Source organism: Phytophthora ramorum, assembly GCF_020800215.1.
Source record: "Phytophthora ramorum isolate Pr-102 chromosome Unknown Phyram_PR-102_s0001, whole genome shotgun sequence".
NCBI lineage: Eukaryota > Oomycota > Peronosporomycetes > Peronosporales > Peronosporaceae > Phytophthora > Phytophthora ramorum.
In genome coordinates this window covers 4235960-4260915 of record NW_027150647.1, presented here as the reverse complement: position 1 = coordinate 4260915, position 24956 = coordinate 4235960, and the positions used below count along the sequence as shown (strand labels likewise).

Here is a 24956-nt window from a genome sequence, read left to right as displayed (position 1 = left end):
GCACATTTCAAGGCGATGCCCGCCGCAGCGGCTGTGCTGCATCGCTTTCGTGTGAGGTCGGTGGACTGACTCGTTGCACCTTGTCACATTTTTGTCGGCGGACTGACTCGTTGCACTTTGTTTTAGAGAACCTTTGGAGATCTTTTGCTGCCTGCGTCGTAGCGAAACCAAGTCCCAGGGAGGCACTCACTGCTGTGTATTAATAGTCGCGCAGCGCGGAGACGTCGGCTTGTCTAGCGTGCGTCAGCAGGATGGTCCGGATCGTTAAGTCGTTGCTATTGACGTTTACCTGTAGCCATGCATTCCTGAAGTATGACCGTACGGCAGTCACGCATTGCGCCTTTAGCTGGTCGTGCGGCGGACGGGCACCACAGTGCCTACCAGCTACGTCGGACGCTAAAAAAAAAAAGCTTGGTCTCCGAAAAAGTTGTTTACAAGTGTTGATTTCAGTGCGGCCCACTATCTCGCCTCATCCCCATTTGGACCCAATTGTTTCATTTTATTTCTAAAATGACCCAGCCTCGCCCATTTGCAACCCGCTGAGTGGTAATCATCGACTCATTTCGGCTACATGTTGGCAGCAGCGTGGAAAACACTACTCAAGTGGTACCAGACATATATTCGTTCGACCCATGAATGACTCAAGAGCTGCATTAGTTGTTTTTCTACCGTGTGTGGCCTATTTCAGCTGAGCCGAGCGGGCACCAGAGCTGTTTGAAGCAGTGCCCTTGGCACTCTTAAGCCAGCAGGTGCCCCCATTGTAGTTCGTCCACGTGTACGCGTGGCAGGCGTTGGTGGCCTGGCAGATCGAGCAGCAGTCCTCGGCGTTGCTGCTCTTGGCGCTGCCGACGTCACTACCGGCGTAGTCCACGTTCTCCTCAATAGCGGAGCACGTCGCGCCCTGTGACGGCTTCTGTATCGCCCACGCACTGCCAGCGCCGCCAGCAGCAATGTAACTGGAAGCCTGACCCGCAGCCTCGCGTCCGATGTACATGATGAAGCCGTACGGGTTGACGGTTCCGTCTCGCATCGCACTGGCGTCCGCGACGAAAATGTTGCTGGTGCCCAGTACGCGCAGCTTATCATCGGCGCAGCGCTGGGACCCCGAGTCGCTCGACGCGTAGCAGCTGCCGCCAAAGTGGTGCGCAATGAGGCCCCGGTTGGCAGCCACCCACTTGGCCACACTGTCGGCATCCGATCCGGAGCCCGACAAGAACGTGGCGCCCTGGGCGACCATGGCACTCACCACATGCGACGCGTACTGCTGCATCGCGACCAAGTCGCGGTTCGTGCCAAAGTACGCGTTGCCCGCCTTGAATGCGTGCCAGGCACCGTTGCTGTCGAAGCCAGAGGTAGCGCGGGCCTCCGGGTTGTTTACGTACAGCGACGTCGTCAGCGCGTCGTCGCGCTTGACGAACTCGCCAAAACCATGAGTGAGAACGGTGGTCTGGAACTCGTACTGCCGGCCCTGCACCTCGAAGTTCTCGTAGCCGATGAGAACGGGACCAGAGCTGCTCCATGGTCCAGAAGCGTTCTTGTTCATGTACTGGTCAATGGCTGACGACGGGTGGTCGCCGTACCGGAATGTCTTCATGTTCGGGTGCGAGAAAGAGGGGAACACGACGTTCGTGTCGAACAAATTGTGACCAACGTAAGGGTTCGTGATCGAGTCGCCCTGCGAGACGCCAGGGAAGTTGCTGTTCCCCTTGAGCATGTTGAGCTGGTCAGCGGGGCCAATGCCACTCTGGATGAGCACCTTCGGCGTGCTCAACGCACCAGCAGCCATGATGACAGTACCACGTGATGAGAGCTGAGCCTTGTTGCCACCGTACATGACACCTGTCGCTTTGCCAGCCGAGTGCAGGACATAGTCGACCTTGGTGTCGGTCACGAGATGCACGTTGCTGCGCTTACTCATCGGGCCCCAGAACGCGTTGGCGGGGGAGTCACGCCGTCCGTTCTTGAAGGTGAAAGGGGCGTGGCCGAAAGTCTTGTGCTTGCTATTACGTGCAGCAGCATCATTGATCGTTTTCTCCGAGTACCCTTGGGCCAAGAATGCCTTAGCCACAACGTTGTAGCCCTCCTGCGTGTACCACATGCCATCCGTGGAGGGCTTGTCCGTGGCGCCGTGCATCTTCTCATTTTCATCCATTTTGGTGACCATGGATTCGGCAGAGAATGGCCACTGCATGTTCATCACGTAGCCGTTCGGGGGACGGAAGTAGAGTGCGGCGTTGATCGACGAGCAACCACCGACCAGCTTGCCGAGCCACGTGTACGTATCGGAGATCCAGTCGACGCGGAACTGCGAGTAGTTGGGGTTGTAGATGGTGCCTTCATACTCGCCGGGGATGTCGAACGTCGCGAGCCCACGGTTCTTGGCGTAGTCCGGGCTCACAGTTCCACCGCTCGCAGCGAGAGATTTGGGCCCGGCTTCGATGATCAGCACGGAAACACTCGGGTCACGAGAGAGGTACTCGGCTGCAACAAGTCCGCCTGGTCCGCTACCAACGACAATGGCGTCGTACGTCGACTGGGCCTCAATCTCGAAACTGGAAACGGCAAGTGCGAGCAGCGCGCAGGCCCACAGGTAAGCCTTTCCACCAAGCATGACTCTCAACGGGTTAGAGTGGGCGTTGTACGCGACGGAGGGCGTGTCGTCTTGCTTGCCGGTGGCAAAAGGAGTAATGAACGACCTATTTCACGCATCCTAGGATTGAACCCGCCGCTCGGTCATCGCACCGGCTTCCATGTGGTCGTCGAGGGAGAGCACTAAGCAGTCTGTAAGCTATAACTTGTCGCAATTGGAACGGCTGGCACAAGAGCCCCATCCGAAAGATTCGGGCAACGTTTGTCCGAGTTCTTGTCTGCCACGACTCGACGCTTCAAGTGCCGGACAGAACGGCAATGCTGCGTTGGCACTGTAAGCGTGACTTCAATTGTCCGACTGGAATTGCTGACTCGTTCAACTTATAGCGAAAAGACGCAATAATGTACTGAGTTACCCCTGGTTTTGTCACTGCTCAGGCTTAGCTGGTGCCACCACGAGTGCTCCCCACTCCCATTCAGTCTCCCAATGCCAGTTGCTCCACTCCCACACACGCCGAGACCGTGGAAGCTCCGCTACGTAGGCAGCGTAAAGCTGCTGAAGTTGTGTCATAGGTCTGCGAGGCACCAGCGCGGTAGCACGAATCTGCACCTTGGCGCTCGCCCAAGACACAGGAGCGTTCCAGTACTCATCGATGAGCTGGTCAAAGAACTTACGCTCCTCGTCCGTTGTAGGGCAGTGCTGCATACGCGAGTCCTGTGTTACTTGCCGTGCACGGAGCAACTCGATGCCTGCGCTCTCCTCGTGGTCCGTAGCAGTTTCAAGTTGTGCATGAAGCTGCTTAGCATGAGTTGTCCACGCGTCGAGGAGAAGCTCCAGAAAAGCATCGCCGTCAATTTTCCGGTGACTATTTAGCAACGTGTTTCGTGATGCTGTAGCTAGAGTCAACGCGCGCTCCTGTAGCTCCCCGCAAACACCAGGCGGCCACGAGCTGTCCACACTCAGCTCCGCGCATGGAACCAGCCAGAAGCGGAAGTTCCAGTAGAAGTTGTCTCGGAAGAGATCACTGATAACCTGTTGCGCCACGTTTAGCGCAATACCAACATTGTGGAAAACAACATCAGCCAGCGGGACGGAAGTAGCGATTTCCTCGATACGAGCGGTGTTTGCACCAGATGCACCGACACTGGCCGCCACTTTGCTTCGATACAGATTTTCCAGGATATGCAAAAACACCTTGATCTTCTCTGGGGGATTAAACTTGTCATCGATGCCACAAAGAGACCCAAACACCCGAACGCGCGCATGATTGGAAGCAGAGTGCAGCACGGTCGATACAGTGCTGTGCAGCTGATCAACCGCAAGACGTCGATTTGACGAACGCTGCGACAGAAAGCGCACTACGAACTCTGGGAAGCTCTCCTGAAAGCTAGTCCCGCTTGAAGAGCACCCACCTGTCGTCCCGTCAATCGAGGCGTCTACAGGGGCAGCACCTTCTACCTCGCTGAAAATCCGTTGCTCGTACATATCCACAATCATGGCCATCATCAGTGTCGCGTGCATGCGCCGTTCGGGCTTTTTGGAGTTGCCAATGCCACCTGAGCCACCTCCAGCGCCACCCTTCCCACCCACGAGCTGCTGCTGCTTGTATTGCAATAGCGGATTTGTGACCTGTCGCCGCCAGATCCGCACACGCTTGCAGCACAGGTTTAGTCGCTCGAGACGTACAATGTCCTCCTCATGCACAGAAGGCACAACCGGAGCCGCTACAAATTTCGGTGAGTTTTTGTTTGGGGTTCCAAGCCGAGTTGTCGTATGTGCGCCGACAATCCCAACATCGGGTGGAGGAACTGTACGAAAGAGCTCCTGCTCAGCCCGAAAGTGCTCGCGGAATGTCTGTGACGACTGGACGAGCGAGTTCTTGAGTCGAACGTGACTTACTTCAGCCTGAACGCGCGTCAGCGTGTCCAGCGTCATGATTTACGCGCGCAAAGCAGTTCAGTCAATAGGGGGGCTGATGAAGCATGCACCGAAATGGCTGACATGTATTTGTTGATCCAGACGCTATTTTTGCGCAATTACACCTTCTTATGGAGCTCACTCAATCCTTCAGCCCGATTTCTCGCAGCTGAGCCGCTGTGCGATCGTGGTAAGTGTACGAGTAGCCATTCTCCACGCGGAAAACGAGATACGACACTTCATCATCGTTTGTCGCTTCATTGGCAATTCGAGCCTTCACCATGGTTCCATCTTGAAGCCATCGGCCCACCCACAGATCCTCGTCTGGATCATACTTGATCTGCCGGCCATCCTCAAGTATGCCCTTCACACGCACATGACCTGAGGGCTCCACCGTTAGTTCGGATGCAGCGCTGCCCCGATTATCTGGCGCTCGAGCGTCGCTGTAACTTGTATCGCACATAATAACACCTTCAAATACCACGGCATCGCTACTGCGGTCTGCTGCACAGGTGTCCAGTTGTTGTTGAGGCTGTTTGATGACCGTCGGGCAGTTGCCGTGAGGCGTGTGCCCAATGATCACTCGTCGTATACCACTTTCTGAGAGCAATGACGCGGCCTCTTCAGGAAGCGGGGTTGGCATACCTGATGAAAGAAGATGGCGTCCCATAACAACACTACCAGCGTAATCCGGCAACACGTACTTGAGCAGGTTGTTTCCACCACGTGAAGCATGGTCAATACTCCATGTTGGGCGTTCGATCCACTCCTGAACTTGACCCCTGTACCAAGTATTCAGTTTGTCAACCCACTCCGATACCGACTCGAAGCGCTTGGAAGGTTCATCAGGCACACGACCAAGCGCCGATAAATCTGCTTCGCTGTCGCCGTTTATGATGCCTCCATGCACAAACAGTGTCTGGTGTGTGATAAATGCTAGACTGCCGTGCAGCAGGAACTCGCGCAGCACGCCTCCATCCTCGACACTGTTCACGTACGACTTTACAACGTCCTCCTCCGAAACCTCGTTTTTCCCATCAACCTCTTGACGCGAGCTCAGCTCCGCCCGTCGACGCTCGAAGTCACCCTGCGCGCCCATGGTATGCTCCAGCATCCACTTCAGCCGGTTCACCTTAGTATTAGCTGCTTGCAAAGCCTCGTCCACATCACCTCCATCTTCACCTTCCTGTTGATCAGCCAAGAACTTCTTTAACGTCGTCCGCTTATCCTTGGACACCCAAGTCGGACCTTCCAAGATCTCTTCTCAGCAGTCAACAACAAAAAGTCAGCGACTTACACCTCACCAATTAGCCCCCTTAAAGCACCAACCTTTGGCCATTGAGTGCAGATCCATCTCGGCATCATGTAGCTCCGACGTGAGCCGCATTTTGTTCACGTCGCGGTTCCCCACGAGCAGCACGACGCGGTCCGGGTGGCGCTTCTTGAGGTCCACGAGCTGTTCGTAGCACCTGAAACCCCACCCATTTTCAGTAATAACGCCTTTCTTAGCAACATAATTAATCTCTCACTTGAGCGTGTGCTCTCCCTTGTCCCCCGCGTCGCCTCCGAACACCAACATGCAGCCGTCTCGAAGCTCCAGCTGCTCCTTTCCAGCCTTGACGTTCAGCTTGAGACACGCGGACTGACGCACCACATTGCGGACGTACTCCCAGTTGCCTTCTACGTCCGTGAGCAGCGCCACGCGCAAACCAGAAGCCATGCGCATCCACGCCAACAATAAGATGACAATCAGATTCTGCCGCATTTTGGTTGACCAACATCTTTTTGACCAATGACCGATTTGTTTTTATAGCTACATGTACCAGAACTCCATTTCAGCATATTATTTAATAATATTTATGTAATAATAATACTTAAAATAATAATGAATCGCGACGAGAAGCGTCGGCGCAGAAGCCGCAGTCGCGACAGGAGGGACTGTAAACGCTCGGACACGGGCGGCTGGTTCGCAGAAGAGTACGACCCCATTCAGATCGGCAGTATCGATGGCACAGACACTTCCCCCCACGATAAGGGGTTGGTGCGGGCTCTGAACGCTCGCTTTGACGCCGCCAAGGACCCGCAGATCCAGGGCGACCCGTACTCGACGTTGTTCGTGGGTCGCCTGCACTTTGATACGACGGAGGAGACGCTGCGAGGCTTTTTTGAGGCCTATGGGCCCATTCGACGGCTGCGACTTGTCCGCGATAAAAGCGACAAGTCCAAGGGCTACGCGTTCGTGGAGTTCGAGCACGAAAGGCACTTTGAACGCGCCTACAGACACGCTCATGGACGGGTGATCGACGGCGCCACTATCTTGGTGGACTTTGAACGGGGTCGGGTCATGAAAGGGTGGAAGCCCCGACGACTGGGCGGAGGTTTGGGCGGCCGGAAAGAGTCGGGCCAACTTCGCTTTGGAGGAAGGGATCGACCCTTTAAGCCGCCGGTGGGTCAGCGTTGAACGTGGCTGAAAGGTGGGCGGATATTACTTTTGTTACTTTATGGTGGTTTAGTCCACTGCTACGAGCTGCGACCGAGGAAGGATTTCGGACGCCTCAGCGATGAGAGCCTGGGATGGAATAAGCTGGCGGGTTTGTCGGACGCTCTGCCAGAATAGGGAGAGATATCCCGGATCTTGCTGGAGTGAGGCACTGCGGTACTCGACGACGATGGCATGGAGACGTCCGCCGACTAGCATCACGTGTCCCGCGGTCGCACCAGTATTCAAGCCATCGATTACGGCCTGGCTATCAATGTAGACACCAGCAGCACTCCCAACGTCACTTTGCACTTTCACCCACAGCGTGTACTCTTCTGTAAATTGAGGGCGAAGGAACCCTCGCCAAACAACACGCGGGTAACCACGCATGCTGACGTTTTTGCTCCAGTCGAAGTCAATCACAGCGTCTACGGTACGCACCGCACTGGGTAAGTTTCGCTGGACAGACCCCGTGTCGACGTAGTAATATCCCGTCAGCCCCCGGCTCGGTTCAGCGACTTGTGTCTCGATCTCGTATGTTCCGGGAAGCACAACGCGGTAGGTCACAACGTAATCACCATTCTTTAGATCTGTGACGTTGCCCGCTGAGCTGTCAGGCCCATGCACACGTGCAACAAGTAGATCACCGCCACTGTTCCGAACGTTGCTAAATGCATCCTGGACTGTGACATGGTACGTGTAGTCCTGCTTCGTGGAAATCTGTGGACCCAAGCCTGCTCCAGCTGTCGTGGCGTCTGCACCGCTGGGGGAGACGAAGGAAGTGACCGCTGTGGCAACGTTGGGGGATACGCGCAACGTCGACGTCTTCTGTGTGAATGAAGCGCCTTCGTCCACGCTCAACAGCACAGCGTACAGTCCAGTGAGGGTGGCAATATACTCCACGTGCGTGTCTTGGTCCGATTGATCACCATTGACCATTTGTGCTAGCTTTGTGAGCACTTCGATTCCGGTGCTCATATTTTTCAGCTTTACACGAATTTTACCGATGTTTGCAGCCACCATAGACGATGTTAGGCGGTTGGCACTGCCATCACGAAGCTCTAAAATGAAGGATGTGAAAACTCCAGCGGTAGTAGTCACAAATCCTCCGCCAACCAGGGTGGACATAGCTGCACTTGGCGATCCAGGGTCGACTTGGAATTTGAATGGACTGCCCTTAATGTTGTACGGAGCTAAGAAAGCCACCAGAGCATCGCCACCGGGAGGAGAACTGGACTTCTTTGCATCTGGGAGTGCAGCAACATATAACGAGAAGATTCCGGTCAGATGAGGGACAAGATTGATTTTGTATGAGCCGTCACGTAAATCGGTGATAGACAGATCAGGCTGCGCGCCCCCACTTGGCACCTGTGGAAGTAATACGTAAAGTGTGCAGTCATCCTCGCCACTCATTTTGTTGCCGAAGGTGTCTCGTGACACGACAACAAAAATGAATGGTTCATCGACTACTGCCCGAACTGCAGCCAAACCGTGCATTAACGTAAATTCTGGAGTGAAGGCTGTAGGATCTGCCGCAGCAGGCTTTATATCCAGTGGTGGTACGTTGTTCACAATTCCCCAGGACGTAAAGAGCCGAGACGATGGAATTATTTCACGAGCTTGTGAGAGACTGCTCCACCACAGATAAACAGTGGCGTTAGGTATCTCCAACGGTTTTGAAAAGTTGAGTTCGAGATCCAGGAAAGTTTGCGATGTAAGTGGCACCTTCATCAACGCATTGGTATCACCTTTGCTGCTTATTGCTGAAGTTCGGCCGATGCGTAGACTAGCGAGGCCCAACACATCCACTTCGAAGGTGTAAATCTCAGTGAAGAGAGGAAGCAGGAATCCATTCCAGCGCACACTAAAAGTCTCTGCAGAGTAAGTCTGGACGGGTGGATACTCACCGAAGTCAAAATTAATGGAAGCATCACGCCGGTTTAACACCATCAGTGAATGATCGGAAGCCGATCCAGCAGTAGCAGCCCCAACAGGCACACTCGCCGAATAGTACGAACCATTCAATCCCCCTGGCATCATCAATTTGGGCGTAAAGGGAAACATCACAGCACGTGTCGGTCGTAACGTGAGCAAGTAACTCCCATTTTTTTCGTCAGCAATTGGCACATTTTGGAAAGCGCGCACAGCTTCATCTAGCTGGAAAAAATTACCGCCACTCTCAAGTACATTTCCGATGACATCACGCGTCGTAAGCCTGGTTACAAGAAGTGCACCAGCTCGGAAGACAACCGGTGGATCGACTTGCGTCTTAGGAAGCGCCGGTGAGAGCAAATCCAACGAGGTGGTGGCGGGCGACGCACCGGCTGGATACGTGTACATCGTGAAGGGACTTGAGGTGACTGCCACGTTATCCACAGATACGCTTATTTTGTAAGTACCCTTGAGACCTAACGTATACGCCACGATGAAGATGCCTTTACCGGCATAGGTTACAGCAACTGCTGCGTTGATTGCGGATGTAAGTATCCCCGGGCCTGTGAAAACTGTACTAATAGTTTCACTACCAGCATTGGCCTTCGCATTCCCAAAAGCATCATAAATGCTGATAGTGAAATTTGTTCGCTCACCAGCCACAGCCGAAACGAGCGCGTTCCCAAACGCCACGCACCGTGATCCCAGAGCGGGTCCAGCAGCAACATCCACCCGGAACGGACTCCCGATAATCGCTTGCTGGGAAAGCTTTACATGCAACCACGTAATTCCAACGTAGTGCGCTGTGTATGTGCACGTGTAGTGTCCGTTAAGAAGGTCTGTACATGGATTTCCGTTCACATTTCCCTTTTCAGGGTGTTTTAGTACCACCGTCAGCGCCGACGCGACTCCACCAATTGGCACAGAGTTTCCAGAGAAATCACGAGTTGTCACCTCGAAAGTAGTTTGCACGTTGGTCCGCGCAGAAGTAATGCCTGGACCTAGGGCGCTGCTTGTAGGCCCTACGGGAGTGCTGGGTATGACGGTGATCACATATGGACTGTTGTGTAAGTGCACTCCATTCCATGTCACTGCAATGCTGTAGCTACCAACCACACGAGGTGTGTATGTGAATTTGTAGGTTCCGTCTGCATTGTCGACAACTTGGCCTCTTGCTACAGTTGGAAGAGCACTGGACGCCAGGACAGCCTGCAACTTCAGATTAACTACCCCTCCGGTGTAAATGCGATTAGCGTACAAATCTCGCGTTTCAAGCGCCACATTAACAGCCTGTCCGGCAACACGACCAGCGAGTAGACCCGAACCAGATAGGATGCACCTTGCAGGATTGAGTTGAGCGGGTACCACGACCACGGCTAAGGGACTTGCTGTCAACGCCATGCTGTTGGCGCTGACACTCATAGAATAATCACCACTGCTCTGAGGTCTTGCTACGACACGAAATGCATCCAGCTCTGGGCTCCACGAAACGAGTGCGTCTTCTGTTTTGGTGCCCATACCACCTAGACTTCGATCGGTTGTCTGTGTTAAAGTTGCAGCAATAGTGTCTCGCTGCGTACCATGTTGGTCTTTGGTACGTCGCCGGTTCCCGTATACGTCACGGGGTAAGACACTGAAAATAAATGCCTCACCTGCAATTACCTGCATTGCTGGAGATGCAGATGGTCTGCCATTCCGCAGAGTAGAACTCGATAATGCTGCACCTGCTGTCAATGCTGGTGTCACTTTCACGTTGGTAAAGGGAGAACTCTGAATATGACTGCCTGAAAAAAGTTGCTGGGCAGGAATGACATCCAACTTTGCACTTCCGACATTTCCCCACAACAACCGCACGTAGATATCTCCCTGTCTTGGAGCTCGGTACTCGAACACCAATGAATAATAGCGTGAAGTATCCAAAGCCACACCAGCTCCTGCTCTGATGACAGGCAAATTATCGCTCGTTTCACCCCCAGAACCCCATCGATCGATGACCAACACATCATCAACCCATACACGTGCGTATCCAACGATAGAAACTGCGATCATGGTTGTTTCAGTCGTAAGTGGCTTAAGCCAGCCGCTCCAGCGTACTGATAAATGACTCTGGGCACCAGGGAACGCTGGTCCAACCCCCCACGTGAAATTCACACGACGATCAATTCGTGATAATATTGGGGGAGCGGTTGATCCCGACGAGTAGGATTCCCCAAACCATGCATCGCCGAAGTACTCACCGCGCAACCCACCGGGATACAATAATTGAACAGCAACTGTGTAATTGCCTGCGTGCTTGCGTAGCCACGTGCAACTGAGCAACGATATCCCGCTTTGCGTCACCGTCCCGAGTCGAAGTGTGCGGAACGCGGCAACCTCAGTGCTTGAATCATCTTCGAGATATGAAGTCATGAGAAAGACAGCTTCGCTATTAGGGTCTATACCAGGAACTCCATTCCCTAAGACACTCTGAATCTGAAAAGTGAGCTGGTCACCAGCAGCACCCCCAAGTAGCAATGTCGTCTGAGGACTAACCACGTACGATAAACCGGCAACAGGCCGAAGTCTATCGTCATCCATAATGGTCACGAATGTACGCCGTTGGTTCCCCAAAGTTGCTGGCGCTACACCAAATAAATCTGTAGGAGCGAATGGTTCGCGTAGCCGAAGTCTGAAATTTTTGTCGCTCTCCAAAATATGGTCATCATGAATCTGCAGCTTAAAAGCCATCGAGACTACCCCAGGAGCAAACTCCAGCTTTTGTGAGCTCGTATAGAACACAGTGGGCGACACATCTCCAGGCGTCGTGGTTACATGTTCCAGATCGTACAGCAATGAAGCATGCCCGAGCCCGCCTCCAGATCGCTGCACCGTTATCGTGATGTCGCCTGCAGCTTCAGCAATTGCGTAAAGCGGCGAAACGAACGAGAAGACGCCTCGATGTCCACACACACGATGCGACTCAGAATACGAAGAGCATGTCCACCCAGCATCATCATTACCACCCTGCGTGCAAGTAACGCTTTTCTCGTTCAGCGGTGTCGAGGATAAAGTGGCTGGGACCAGCATGAAGAACTCAGCTTCGTCAAAAACCCGCGGATCTTGACTGCCGTAGACAAAAGCTTGAGAAAACTCGCGGACCTGTTCATCAGCAGGTAATGGTTGATCAATTCTGCGCGCACCACTGCGGCGCACCGAGTTTAGTAGCAGGTCTGCGCACGTAAGACAGCCAGAAGAATTACAAGACAAGCACCGCGGATCGTAGCGCGCACAAGAGGCTAATATGGAAAACAAAGCATACTTGTGAAAATCATTCTCAACGGATAGTTCAAATTGGCATGTAACGTACCGCATGTTTGAGTGCCTGGATCCACATAAAATCCTTCGACACAGCGCAGACAGACAGTAGTCGTGCAGCTCACACACAGTTCATCGAAGGCGCAGAACCTTTGCGAGCAGTCCACCCCACGTCGTGTACGGTCACAAGTGCACGTCCCGGTAGCATAGTCACATTTGCCGCCCCGCGAACAATCGTTCGGACAGCTCTCTACATGTACAGACAAGAGCGTTTCCGTCAGCAGCTATCCCAAACCAAAAGAGCGACTCAGTGACACTCAACTCTTTGCAAAACACAATCCGCCTCGCTTAAAGTACCCTGGCTGACAAGCTGTGCAGTCCAGTCCAGTGTAGCCCTGATTGCACACGCACAAACCGCTGCGTCGATCGCAGTAGCCGTATTCTCGACTGAAGCAGTAGTACTCGCCGTTGCGTCCCGGCCCCACCATACCCGGGCACATTTCTGTCTCAAGACACACAACGCCCTCAATCAATACCGCTCCTCCTCCAATCTCCCTTATTATACCAATCAGATAAACATACGCTGCAGTGGAGCGCTGAAGAAGATCCGCGGCGTGTCTGGCGAGTACGGGGATCCCTCGTTCAGGCGCTCTTCCGCCGGGTTGCTGGGGTCGCCGTAGTAGCCCACAGATCCCGCCGCGTACGGCTCAAAGACCGCGTGTGTGCCCACGAGAGGGTCATCCGACGTCGACAGCACGCGGAACGTGCTCACGCTCGGCAACAGTAGCAGGGTCACGGCCAGCACGGACACCATGAGCTCTGGATCGTGATTGGCGTCGCTTCGACAGCACTTCAACCTGTCTATAATTGGCTGAAAGTAGAATCATGGTCGTTGATTGGTTGAAAACGCTTCGTACCTAACCGTGGTCGTTGGTTGGCTGGCAGCGCATCAGCCGGACGTGGCCATTCATTCGGACCCATTTGCTCGGCAATAGCTCAATTCAATTCCGGAAAAGCCAGCGAACTCTCTCGTCTCTCTCTCTTCTCCCCAAGAATCTCAAGTATGTCTGGACGTGGTTTCGGTCGTGGTGGTGCTCGCGGTGGCCGTGGCGGTGGTCGCGGCGGTGGTCGTGGATTCGGCGGCGGTCGCGGTGGTGGTCGTGGCGGCGGTCGTGGCGCTCCTGGTGGCCGCGGCGGCTTTGGTGGCCGTGGCGGTCGTGGCGGTGACCGCGGTGGCCGTGGCGCTGGCCGTGGCCGTGGAGGTGGTGGTCGCGGCGGTGGCCGTGGCGGCATGGCCGGCGGCGCCAAGGTGGTTGTGGAGCCTCACCGTCACGCCGGCATCTTCATTGCTCGCGGCAAGGAAGACGCTCTCGTGACGCTCAACTCGACGCCCGGCAAGTCCGTGTACGGCGAGAAGCGCATCTCGGTGGACGTGCCAGCCGCCTCGGGCGAGGGTACCGAGAAGGTCGAGTACCGTGTGTGGAACCCGTTCCGTTCGAAGATCGCCGCCGCCATTCTGGGCGGTGTGGACAACATCTGGATCCAGCCTGGCGCCAAGGTGCTGTACCTCGGTGGTGCCTCTGGCACGACCGTGTCGCATGTGTCCGACATTGTGGGACCCACTGGCGCCGTGTACGCCGTCGAGTTCTCTCACCGTGTGGGCCGCGACCTCATTAACATGGCCAAGTCGCGCACCAACGTGGTGCCCATTATCGAGGATGCGCGTCACCCGCTCAAGTATCGTATGCTCGTCCCCATGGTCGACGTTGTGTTCGCCGATGTTGCCCAGCCTGACCAGGCTCGTATCGTGGCCATCAACGCCTCGCACTACCTCAAGAACGGCGGTCACTTCGTGATCTCCATCAAGGCTAGCTGCATCGACTCGACGGCCCCGCCTGAGGCTGTCTTCGCACGTGAGGTCAAGAAGCTGCAGCAGGAGCAGTTCAAGCCGGCAGAGCAGCTGACGCTGGAGCCGTACGAGCGTGATCACGCCGTGGTTGTGGGCTCGTACCGTGCCCCCAAGAAGGAGAAGAAGTAGCTTCGCTCAGGAACAAGCCTCATGGTTTACACTCTCTAACTATGCAAACTGTTTTTCTACATGCTTTTGTCTTGTAGGTCTCCGCCTGGACATGTGAAGCCCTCCTCTTCTTTTCGAGTCTCCTACCACGATTCCAAGCTGCGCTCTTCCTCGAGAGATGTCGTCGTGGGATACCATTGATCTGAGTGCGTTTTGCATTTTTGCATATGAGTGGGGCGATTCCAACGAGGCCTGTTGCAAGGCGGCCTCCGACTTTCTCGATGATTAGAAGTATTGCGTCGGGCGGACTGAACAAAACGGGGCTTGTTGCCGTTCCTCACCCGCTGAAAAGTGGTCACTGGGGTCGGCGGTGGGTCCTATCCGTGATCGAAAGACGTCATCAAAACCTCCAAGTGGGGTCGATGAGAGAAAAGAAGGGCAAATGTTTGTATATCTGCATGTGTAGTCTTAGCTAGTAGTCCTGAGGAAGAGTGCAGCGAGAAGAGGGGTGGCCAACACACCAAGGGTGGAGACCTGTCCGTCTTTCTTCCTGATCAGTTCGCACTGGCGTCTACTAACATGTCGTACATGCAGCCTAAACAAGCAATACACGATAGTTTCACCGGACTTCCTCTTCATCTATTGTTGGTGCCCTGTCGGAACCAAAGTCGCAGGGTTGCATTTGAGCTCGTTTTACCTTCCTCCTAGCCCGCTATGCACCGAGTCAGCGACCAGCTTCGAGACCGCCACCCGTACGCGGACCAACCTTTTGAGGAGTCCTTCAACCCGAAGGAGGTGGGTAGTCGGAGATAGTAAAATGCTCTTCGAGAGACATGTGTTGGCTCAGTCGCTCATGTACTCAGGTGACGCGTGCGTTCGGCGCTAGAGCAATTCCGAAATATGCCGAGTTGCTGGCGACGGAAGATCTCCCCGACGAAGACCGCTGCCGAGCACTTTATGACTTGCGCGAGCTGCTTAGCAGTCCAAACTTCAAGTACACGGCTGTGATGCGGGAGCTCATGTTCACGTGTGCAGACCTAACGCAGTCGATCTCTCCTGAGGTTCGCGCGGACGCTGCGCTGGTGGTTGCATCACTGGTACTGTTCGAAATGGTAAGCTTGCGTTGCATTTTTCATTCGTGGCAAAACCACACATGGAGTAGTCACTGAGCTGTTGCCACACGAGCAGGACGCGCCAAACGACTTGAGCGACGAAGTTGTGCTGACCACGGCGACTCGATTGCTAAGCGATGACGAAGAAGCGGTTGTCGCTGCTGGATGCCGCATTTTCATCAACTTGACGGTTTCTAACGAAGGGTGTCTCCTGCTCGCCAACAAAATTGAGGCCGTCGCCACTTTAGCAAAGATGCTATCTAGCCAGCCGCTGTCGAAGCTCCCACCACAAATTGTCGAGTTGCTCGTGGAGGTGCTGGCCAAACTCACACGGGTCTACGAGGGTGCTCGTACCTGCGCACAATTCACCATTGTAGCGCCGGTGCTGTCGCTGCTTAAAAAACCGCGGCTGTGCCGAGCTGATACGCTATTGCACTCGGCGATGGTGATCACGAATGTGGCTGCATACGACCAAGCCAAGCGAGAAGCCATTCAGCTCAACGCCGTGGAGTTGTGCCTCAAAGCGCTCTCGAAGGTCCTTCTAGGACAAGTGCGTTGTGAGCCGGCTGAAAAGCGAGATGAGCTCACTCGATGCCTCACTGCAGCGGTGATGGCGTTGTCAACATCCGAGGACGCCAAACCACGCGTGATTGAATTCGGTATCGAGCCGTTGGTACAGTGCTTGGCTCACACGAGCGCATCTGTGCGACAGAATGCCAGCATTACCATCAACTCGGCTTGTGATCTGCCTCGTGGCGTAGTTCCGTTCACCCAAAGACTTCTCCACGCACCAGACCTGTTGGTTGATGTTATGGGCATCAAGTCCGTGTCGGCTCTGAACAAGAGCGTGAATAGCTTCAATGACGAGGATACGCCTGCCGCACTAATGGCGTTAGCTGCACTGCAGAAGAAAGACGTGTTTGGAACTGCAGACCGCGTGGTTCAGACCCTGGGCATGCTGGACAATCTCGTCAAGCTCCTCAACGAAAGCGAGGTGCCCGCCGAAACCCAGCTTGGTGTCGCCGATGTACTGAGACGAATGGGCCAGACCGACTCCAGCTATCGACGGCGCGTGGGCAAGTGCATGATAAAGCACAGTGTCTCCGTATCGCAGTTCGTGCAGATCGTAGGCCTTCCCCCGGCAGCATTTCTCGAGCAAGTTGCGTAGCCAGCAGCTTTACTTTGGGACGTGCTTTTTTTTTCATTGCACTTGGATACACTTATGATATGTATTCAGAGAGGGTATATATTGATAGAGGTGAAGAATAGCGACGGCAGGACGTCCTTATAAAAAACAAGATGTCGTGTCCAAGGTGGTTTTGGAGGTGGCGACCAAGCCAAGCACTAATACACATTGCGATTGCAAATCTGCTCTTGTGTTCGTTGAGCCGAGAGAAGGTTAGCATCTCCCTCGACAAGGACGGGATTGCGCGTATGCGTATCCAACCACTGGATGGTTTAAGCTCTGTCCTCCTTCGTGAAGACATCTACCAGTTTTTTTCTTGAGTGTGGATGGCGACGAAGCGGCCACTTGCCAACGCCCCCGGCGACAACCGCAAGAGGCAGCGACGCTCGAGCGACGCCTTTCTCGCAGAAAGCGATGACAGCTCCACCAGACTTGCTGGAGCACTGGAAAAGACGGAGACGCCACCAGCGCCAGACAAAAGCAGCGCCGCCGCAATGCAGGACACGACGCGGGTGGCGGTGCTGGTGCCATTCCGCGACAACCACCCAGCGCAGAAGCGGCGAGCGCACTTAGACGAGTTCGTGCCGTACATGACGGAGTTCCTGCAGCGACATTGTGCACCGAAGAGGTATGCCACTTCTTGCAGTGGGAACGTGGTGTTGACTTTTTCTGACGGTGGTTGCTTGCGGTGGCTAGTGCCTCGTTCCATATCTTCATCCTGGAGCAGTCGCCGGACGGGCGCAAGTTCAATCGAGGCAAACTGCTGAATGCAGGCTTCGACTTGGCACGCAGCGACTACGACGTCTACATTTTCCACGACGTGGACCTGCTGCCTGGAGTATGTGGAAGGTGCTGCAAGGGTGAACATGTGCGAATTGGAAGCTGATTTGAGTGCTTTGTTGTTCATTGCACAGGACGATCTGGGCGAGTTCTACGCGACGGTGCCTCTTCTTGGACCAATGCACGTTGCACGAGTGTGGGAGCGCTACAACGACAGCTCCAACTATTTCGGTGGCATCGTGGCGTTCACGCGGCAGCAGTTCATCAAGGTCAACGGATTCCCGAACAACTTTTGGGGCTGGGGCGGAGAGGACAATGAGCTCTACAGTCGGGTGGTGCGCAAGAAACTCGCCATCCAAACACCGCCCAGGTTAGTTGTTAGTTGGTTCGAGTTGGTCGTGCTCTCTGACTTTACTGTTGTGTTCGTATCCATTGCAGTGGCACCATTCGTGACCTAGAGGAGCTCACTTTGAAGGAGAAGCTGACGGTGCTACGCAGAAGCAAGTGGAAGTGCACCGTGAAGCACGAGTTGCTGAAGGAGCACCACCGCACGTGGAAGAAGAACGGACTGAAGAGCCTTCGTTACGAGTACGTTGACGCCGAAGCGATCAACAAGCACTGCACCAAAGTCACCGTCAAACTTGGCCCAAACGGCCACTGGTCCGACTCGAGATCTTCCTTGGAGCAGCCCACAACCCCCGACCAGCTCCCAGCCTCATTCTTGGTCCTCACCGTCCCAAAGACTGCAAACGAAGATAACGAAACCGCTGAAGCTGTCACAAACGGTGAAGAAACAAATCAAAAGTTGTGACCTAGAACAACATTGATGCAGAGACCTCGCTGGCGAGGACGCATCGATAGCAAAGCAGGTTGCCGCATGAAGTAGTGGCCCATAATATGCTGTGCTTATAGCAGTTAATACGGATCAACGGTTTTTGATTGGTCCAAAACTTGTGCTCGTTTTGTTGGTCATTTTGGCTGGACGCAAAGACCAAGACTGACGATGTCCAGCACCTTCTTCGGAGCGCTCACGCAGGGCGCAAAGTTCGGCGGCGTCAAGTTCCAGAAGGACAAGAAGCAGTTCAAGAACATTAGCAACTGTACGCTCTTTCTCTTCATGGAATTTGCACTCTCTAGCTCGCTCTGCGGCTGTAGCACTACACCTTCCAGCTCGCCAACAGCTTTCTAACCACACACTTTCAATTGTTTTGTGCATGCCACAATGAAATTCAGCCAAAAGAGCTAGCAAGGACACGCAGAAAACTGCGACGGTGGACGAGCTGGACTTTTTCGGATTCGATGCCGCACAGAAACCCAAGGAGAAGGCGCCCAAGCCGCGCAAGATCAGCGTCGACATGGTGCCGGAGTGGGCGGGTAACGATACGACCAGCAAGCCCCGCAAGGTCAAAGGCAGCAAGCCTCGACGCAAGCGCAAGCTGAGCGAAGGCGCACTGGAAGAGCAGCGTCTGGAGGACGAGGCTCGCCTGCAAGCGTCGCAGTTATTGGCTCCTCTCAAGACCAAGGCTGTCAAGCGCAAGGAAAAGCGTGCCCGTCGTCGCTCCCGTACAGAGTCGATGGGAAGCGAGGCTGTGTCGCAGCCATCGGATGAGGAAGCCGCGGAGACTAGTGAAAGTGAAGACGATGAGGATGAGGAAGAAGCTGTGAGTCTGTTCAAGTCGAATGATGAGGATGTGGACGCGGAAAAGATGTTTGGCGATGCTAAGAAGAAGGCGAAGAAAGAAGCGAAGAAGGCCGCCAAGAAGAACACTGTTACTGTTGAGCAGTACGTGGACTGCTGCGTGGCTTAGGACCGTCTCGGCATGATTCTCACGTATGATTTCGCATTACTTTTTTGCTACAGGGAAGGGGTGCTGCTGCTTCGACGTCAGCTTGGTATTCGCGTGAGTGGTGTGAGTGTGCCTGCGCCTATTACTTCGTTTGCGGATATGCGCTTGGACTCGAGTTCGAGTGCGCAGCAGATGAAGCGCGTGCTGCTGCAGAACATTGAACGCTCGGAGTACAAGGAGCCTACGTCGGTGCAGATGCAGGCGATCCCGAGTTTGTTGCTTAGGCGTGATGTACTGGCGACTGCACCTACTGGTTCCGGTAAAACTGCAGCCTTCGCCATCCCAATTCTTGGAAACTTGGCAGCCGGTAGCGGATCTAGCAGTGGTATCCGCTCGATTGTGTTGGCACCTACTCGCGACTTGGCGGTGCAGATTCGTGCTGAGTTTACGCGCCTTGCGGTGGGCAAGAAGCTACACATCACATTGCTGTCTAAGGCTACTGCTGCTACCATCGCCTCCCAGACCAAAAGCAAGCTGGCTGTGAACCATGATGTCTTGATTGCGACACCTCTGCGACTTGTGCATCTGATCCAAGAAGCGAAGGTCGATCTTTCGACCGTGGAGATTGTGTGCCTAGATGAGGCTGATAGACTGCTGGAGCTGGGCTTCGTAGAGCAGGTTGATGAGATTTTTGCTGCGTGCACTCACGCTAAAGTTCAGCGTGCCATGTTTAGCGCTACGATGTTGGAGGGAGTCGAGGAGTTAGCTCAAAGTGTGCTGCGTGACCCTGTCAAGGTGGCTGTGGGAACGAAAAATGCAGGCGCTAGCACGATCGACCAGAAACTCGTGTTTGTGGGCAAGGAGGAAGGAAAGCTTGTTGCCATGAAGCAACTGCTACACGACGGCCTTCAGCTCCCCGCGCTGCTTTTCGTGCAAAACAAGGAGCGTGCCAACGAATTGTACCACGAGTTGCTGTATGATGGAGTCAACATCGGTGCAGTCCACGCCGATCGAACCAAGGAACAGCGCGACGACGTGATTCGCCGTTTCCGCACCGGAGAAGTCTGGGTGCTTATCTGTACAGACTTGATGAGCCGTGGTATGGACTTCAAGGCCGTCAACATGGTGATCAATTACGATTTCCCTCAGGTGGGAAGGAGTTATCTGGTACGCGCTTGATTATCCAGACATGGGGTCTAATGGTTGTGTGTTTGCTTTTGTTCGCTTTGACAGAGCGCTGTTAGCTACATTCACCGCATCGGTCGTACGGGCCGAAATGGACGCAAGGGCAAGGCTGTCACATTCTTCACGGAGGATGATATGGTCTACTTGCGTACAATTGCGAACGTCATGAAAATCTCAGGTTGCGAAGTCCCTGCCTGGATGCTCTCGCTTAAGAAGACTAGTGCATCAAAGAAGAAGGAGCTTCTAAAGGCACCGCCTATGCGGCACCGCATTAACACGGTCTCCGGATATGACCTGCACAAGGCGAACCGACTGAAGCAGATGAAGCAAGGGAAACACAAGAAGGATGATGAATCCACCAATCAGTCCGAATCGCAACCTGCGGGCGATGAGAAGAAGCAGGTGACTTCATCGAAGGCAAGCGACGACAAGAAAAAGCGGAAAAAGCTCAAGAAGAGCCCCAAGAGTGAGTGAATTCGACACTTACTCACGGTAGAAACACTTAAGTGATGGCCATCGTTGGGGCTATTCACGAGCTCAGACTACACGGCATAATGCATATTCTACTTTGCTGTTGTGCTTTTTGTTGATTTGAGTTGGTTAGGATAGGATAGATACATATAGCAATGCACGCTCGTACAGCTTCTTTGGTCTTAGACGTTAGCCCCTGTCTCCAGACGGTCAAGGTCCTCACTATCCTCATAACCATGTTTCCCTGTCATCAGTGACGGTGGTGCCGTCATCTTGCGGTACTGCAATAGCACTGGATACATCTTGTCGATAGCCTGGTGAAGGTGGTTCGAGTCTCTTGCACCGCAAAGCACGATCTTGCCAGACACGAAAATCAGCAGCGTCAGTTTAGGCTCGACAAGTTTGTAAATGAGTCCCGGGAACAGCTCCGGCTCGTACTGTATCAGCAACAACAGTCAGTGAGAATTCCATGCCTGCACCAACAGCACGCAACTGGAAGCAGCACGACGTACACTAGAGAAGCGCGCGTGGTCGTTCAGCAGTCCTTCCAACCGAATCGGGAAGCGGATATCGCACGTGCCCATGACATTGCGCACCTTGAACTCGGTAAACTTGGCCGGAAAGTTGAGTTTCTAAGCAGCCAAAGCACACGTTAGCTCCAACATTAGGCAATTTTCACCGTTACAGCACTCTTCCACCCCACTGACCTGTATTACGCGCGTGAACTTGCGCGCCGCTAACCGGCAGCTGTCCTCACTGGTACCACCCGTAATGACAATCTGGAACAATGTCAACACAACCTCAGAACCTCCCAGAACCTCATCACACAACCAGTTGCCGCACCTTTCCAGAGCCGAAGATCAGCGCCGTCGTCTTGGGGTCTCGTAGCCGCATGATCACCGCCGAGAAGCGCTGCAGTATAACGGCTAACATGTTAGTTAACCGAACAATACCCGCTAGAAAACCACCAGCTTACACACCTTGGGGTTGTACTCAGCGTTGCGCGCGTGCAGCGCGATGGTCTTGAGGTCCAACGGCGTCTTGAGGTCCACTGTGCCCACCACGTTCCTGCAGAATGCGTCAGCAATAGGCAAAAACTCGTGCAATTCCGTCGCACGCACATGATCTTCACGTCCAGGTTCAAACGCTCCTCCCAGTCGTCATCCACCTGCAGCTCGCGCGCGCCTACGCTCTGCAAGCCACGGCCCGGGTCCTCCACGAGTGCCAGTTGGCGCTCCTTGACGGCGCGAGTGCTGCTGCGCGTCGTCGCAGCCGGCGCCTTCCCTATCGCCATCCGTAGCTTGTTGAGTTAAGTTCGTTGGTAGAGAGTCGAGTCTGAAACATAAATTTCAACTACATGTTGATTTTCTATTGTTATATTTAGAAATGTGATTGTTGAAAAAAACTGTAATGTTATAAACATTATAAATTAAACAGAATAAAAAACGACACCAGTTCCCAGCATCCTCACGTAGGTACGCTCCGGTTGCTAGGGGGCGTTGCTGATAGAAGTATGCAATATTGTAGTTTTCAGCACCGCCCCCCCCCCCCCCCCCCCCCCCCTTAACGCGATATTGACGACCTTTCGAAATTCTCTTTTATCCCAGTCACGCACCCGCTTCAAATCCGCCAGGGAGAGATGGAGGGAGGTACGCCGCTATGTGTGAGATGCTGGCGCGCTAGGTGGCTGGTGCCAAGCTCCTACTGCTTTGCTTACGCTGTGTTGCGCGCGTTCGCGCTCGCGTTGACGCGCCTGCGTGCTACAGGACCCGCCTTCGACTCGATCCAAGATTTCTTGGGCTCGTCGGACTGCGCCGAGACTCCACTCATCGTGACACGTGGCAGAGTTGGCACAGCGCACGAAGAGGAGGAAGAGGAGGAAGAGCGCGAACATGATAATAAGTGGCACGCGCGTCAGCCGAACTCTTTGGAATGCATGTACGTCGGTGGCTGCAGACTGGAGAGATCTTTCAAGCCCAATGGCGAGAGGTATACGCTGTGTGAGAAGCATCGTATACGACAGAACACGCTGGCGCGCGCGCGTTACAAGCGGGTCTTCGCAAAAAAGAAGGTGACCTAAGGTCGCCGAGCTCGCTCGGTTGAAGACGCCGCACTGGACGTTGCACCTTTCAGCGAGTGCAACAGCAAGGCACCACAGAGCGAGGTGAGCTCCGTGACGACCGAGAATGAAAAGACGAAGAGAAAAATAACTTTAAGGACGAAGGCTGAAGCTGGACGGAATACCTCCATGCGTCTAAGGCCACTTCGGGATCTAGAATTGGTCGGGTCACCAAGACAACCCAAGATAAAGATGTACTGTTGGCAAATTCACCGCAGCAGCATCCCCAAGTTTTTCTAGCTCGTCGAGCGTCCAGCAAAACCCGCCACAACACCACAACGAAGACACGTGGTCGTACTCGGACTACAGCCCAAGTACTGCCTCAGGAACAGAATTCATCCTCGCCGTGCACTTCTGAGACGCAAGCTGCCGAGGTCACAGACCGAGCTAACAACATCCCGGTGCAAGATCAACCCCCTGTTCGAGAAGTGGCGCTGTTCGAGAGCGCACATCAAACATACTACATGTTGGTCCCTGTTGCTCTTCGCCCATCATGCCAGCGTGCAGCGATTCGGCAAGTGGAAACTCCTGTCGTTGCTGTTCCTACAGTACTCACTGAGCCGATGCAAGACTACGAAGCTCTACGAACGTCGCAGATGCTCCAGAAGAATCGCGTTGACGATTCTACTCAGCAGCTTAGTGTCAGCGCTACGGCACGACGTGAAGCTACACCTCAGCCACGTGTCCAGCCAACATTGCCAACGGAGACGTACGTGGGAGTAATAGCTGAGAGCTCCAATTACTACCACGAAGTTCATGAGTCGAGATGCAGAATGTGCCACCGAGTCACCGACGAAGAGCGTGAGCACATCCTTCAACGGATAGTGGAAGACGATGCCTTCATGCGAATGTGCGCCGACATGCTGAAGAAGCAGTTCGGCACGATGTCGTGAGTCAACAGCTCTTTTCATGTGCGTATTTGTTTCAGTGGTTACAGTTTAGTCACGATGACTAACGAATCCATATATGTACGCGGTTGATACCACAGGGTTCAATGGTATCATATTCCGATCGTAAGTCTAGCGATGCGTGTGTCGCTCTGCAATCTGTCGTCTACAAAAGCAAATGCAGTATGATTAGTAAGTGCATTAGTTATGAGCAACACGTATGACTTAGTATTGTGCATCATGGCGTACCTGGTTTCCTCGAGCTCTTACTCACCGTTTGGCCGAGAGTGCCTGGGTGCAAGACACGAGACTCCAATATCCGCCGGCAGCTTGGCGATGTCTCCGCGGCCCTAAGCGGTTTACTCGTAGCTGGATCGACGCCCCACAACGGTTTGCGTGAATCCATCGGTGATACTCTTTTTAATTCGAGTGCTAGGTCTGGTTGGAGCTGCGTGGGTACAAATGGCATGCTACCATCGTATGCAAAGATCCACACGCTTCATCGCGGCGAAATACATTTGCTGTGGGCTAATGCTACCTCTTTCATATCACGAACTATCGTAATAGCGGCGTCCGTCGTTTTCGCAACTGCACTCAAAACACACGCATTCTCGTCCGCAAAAGTAGCAATTTTGTCAGGCGACGATATCAACTTTTCAAGTGTTAGACGGTGTGTTATGACAATTGAGTTCCGATTCCTAATTGTTGACAAAGCAACGTACGCGAAAGCAACGTTTGGGATCGAGTTAGAATGAAATACAACGTAGCAGCATGTTAGTCCTTGCACTTTGTGCACTGTCATAGCATATGCCATTCATCCGTTTCCACTTCAGGAGGTCTCATTGCAAGAATATCTATTTCACCTGCACGGTGAGTGCTGCACGTTGCGCATGGTCATACCTCGAGGTCAGTGAGAGCTTTGAAAGCACAGGAATACTCTTATCAACGTATGCAGCAAGTTCAGCACGTCCTTCTTCCGTTTCTGATAACTTCACAACATCAGGAGCATCTTTAATCCACAACAAACAGTGGATATGCGGAGATCCGCGTTGCTAAAATTCTACACGCCAAAAATGGTCTATTATTTCCCCGAGTGACTTTTCTCGACCATTGTCGAAATAAGACTGGAGTCGTCTATTAAAGTACCTGGCGCTAATGTCAGGGTTTTCGTTTAAGTACCGTCGTCTCTCCTCAAATGAC

General features: G+C 53.8%; 11 protein-coding genes across 11 annotated transcripts; 5 read left to right on the top strand and 6 right to left on the bottom strand.

Annotated features, from left to right (window-relative positions):
- Positions 1–679: 679 nt before the first annotated feature.
- KRP23_1062 (Cellobiose dehydrogenase) lies at positions 680–2611 on the bottom strand (the record flags this gene model as incomplete). Its single annotated transcript, XM_067880888.1, has 1 exon — positions 680–2611. The coding sequence occupies one exon, from the start codon at positions 2609–2611 to the stop codon at positions 680–682; it is 1932 nt and encodes a 643-aa protein (XP_067751630.1).
- A 405-nt stretch (positions 2612–3016) lies between these two features.
- On the bottom strand, positions 3017–4525 carry KRP23_1061 (uncharacterized protein; the record flags this gene model as incomplete). The annotated part of the gene is made up of 1 exon (XM_067880875.1): positions 3017–4525. One exon carries the CDS (start codon positions 4523–4525, stop codon positions 3017–3019), a length of 1509 nt encoding a protein of 502 aa, XP_067751629.1.
- A 124-nt stretch (positions 4526–4649) lies between these two features.
- KRP23_1060 (uncharacterized protein) lies at positions 4650–6233 on the bottom strand (the record flags this gene model as incomplete). The annotated part of the gene is made up of 3 exons (XM_067880864.1): positions 4650–5767; positions 5837–5976; positions 6037–6233. 3 exons carry the CDS (start codon positions 6231–6233, stop codon positions 4650–4652), a joined length of 1455 nt encoding a protein of 484 aa, XP_067751628.1.
- A 159-nt stretch (positions 6234–6392) lies between these two features.
- Positions 6393–6968, top strand: KRP23_1059 (U11/U12 small nuclear ribonucleoprotein 35 kDa protein; the record flags this gene model as incomplete). Its single annotated transcript, XM_067880852.1, has 1 exon — positions 6393–6968. One exon carries the CDS (start codon positions 6393–6395, stop codon positions 6966–6968), a length of 576 nt encoding a protein of 191 aa, XP_067751627.1.
- Positions 6969–7016: 48 nt separating this feature from the next.
- On the bottom strand, positions 7017–8114 carry KRP23_1058 (Anti-sigma-I factor RsgI3; the record flags this gene model as incomplete). Its single annotated transcript, XM_067880841.1, has 1 exon — positions 7017–8114. One exon carries the CDS (start codon positions 8112–8114, stop codon positions 7017–7019), a length of 1098 nt encoding a protein of 365 aa, XP_067751626.1.
- A 4415-nt stretch (positions 8115–12529) lies between these two features.
- Positions 12530–13026, bottom strand: KRP23_1057 (uncharacterized protein; the record flags this gene model as incomplete). The annotated part of the gene is made up of 2 exons (XM_067880830.1): positions 12530–12714; positions 12795–13026. 2 exons carry the CDS (start codon positions 13024–13026, stop codon positions 12530–12532), a joined length of 417 nt encoding a protein of 138 aa, XP_067751625.1.
- Positions 13027–13275: 249 nt separating this feature from the next.
- KRP23_1056 (rRNA 2'-O-methyltransferase fibrillarin 1) lies at positions 13276–14250 on the top strand (the record flags this gene model as incomplete). The annotated part of the gene is made up of 1 exon (XM_067880819.1): positions 13276–14250. One exon carries the CDS (start codon positions 13276–13278, stop codon positions 14248–14250), a length of 975 nt encoding a protein of 324 aa, XP_067751624.1.
- Positions 14251–14943: 693 nt separating this feature from the next.
- Positions 14944–16509, top strand: KRP23_1055 (uncharacterized protein; the record flags this gene model as incomplete). The annotated part of the gene is made up of 3 exons (XM_067880807.1): positions 14944–15024; positions 15093–15341; positions 15418–16509. The coding sequence occupies 3 exons, from the start codon at positions 14944–14946 to the stop codon at positions 16507–16509; spliced, it is 1422 nt and encodes a 473-aa protein (XP_067751623.1).
- Positions 16510–16853: 344 nt separating this feature from the next.
- Positions 16854–18118, top strand: KRP23_1054 (Beta-1,4-galactosyltransferase 1; the record flags this gene model as incomplete). Its single annotated transcript, XM_067880796.1, has 4 exons — positions 16854–17155; positions 17224–17365; positions 17442–17677; positions 17746–18118. 4 exons carry the CDS (start codon positions 16854–16856, stop codon positions 18116–18118), a joined length of 1053 nt encoding a protein of 350 aa, XP_067751622.1.
- A 192-nt stretch (positions 18119–18310) lies between these two features.
- Positions 18311–20753, top strand: KRP23_1053 (putative ATP-dependent RNA helicase ddx52; the record flags this gene model as incomplete). The annotated part of the gene is made up of 4 exons (XM_067880784.1): positions 18311–18407; positions 18541–19090; positions 19169–20243; positions 20328–20753. The coding sequence occupies 4 exons, from the start codon at positions 18311–18313 to the stop codon at positions 20751–20753; spliced, it is 2148 nt and encodes a 715-aa protein (XP_067751621.1).
- A 179-nt stretch (positions 20754–20932) lies between these two features.
- On the bottom strand, positions 20933–22044 carry KRP23_1052 (TATA-box-binding protein; the record flags this gene model as incomplete). Its single annotated transcript, XM_067880773.1, has 6 exons — positions 20933–21187; positions 21263–21382; positions 21458–21529; positions 21594–21662; positions 21731–21818; positions 21872–22044. The coding sequence occupies 6 exons, from the start codon at positions 22042–22044 to the stop codon at positions 20933–20935; spliced, it is 777 nt and encodes a 258-aa protein (XP_067751620.1).
- Positions 22045–24956: the final 2912 nt, after the last annotated feature.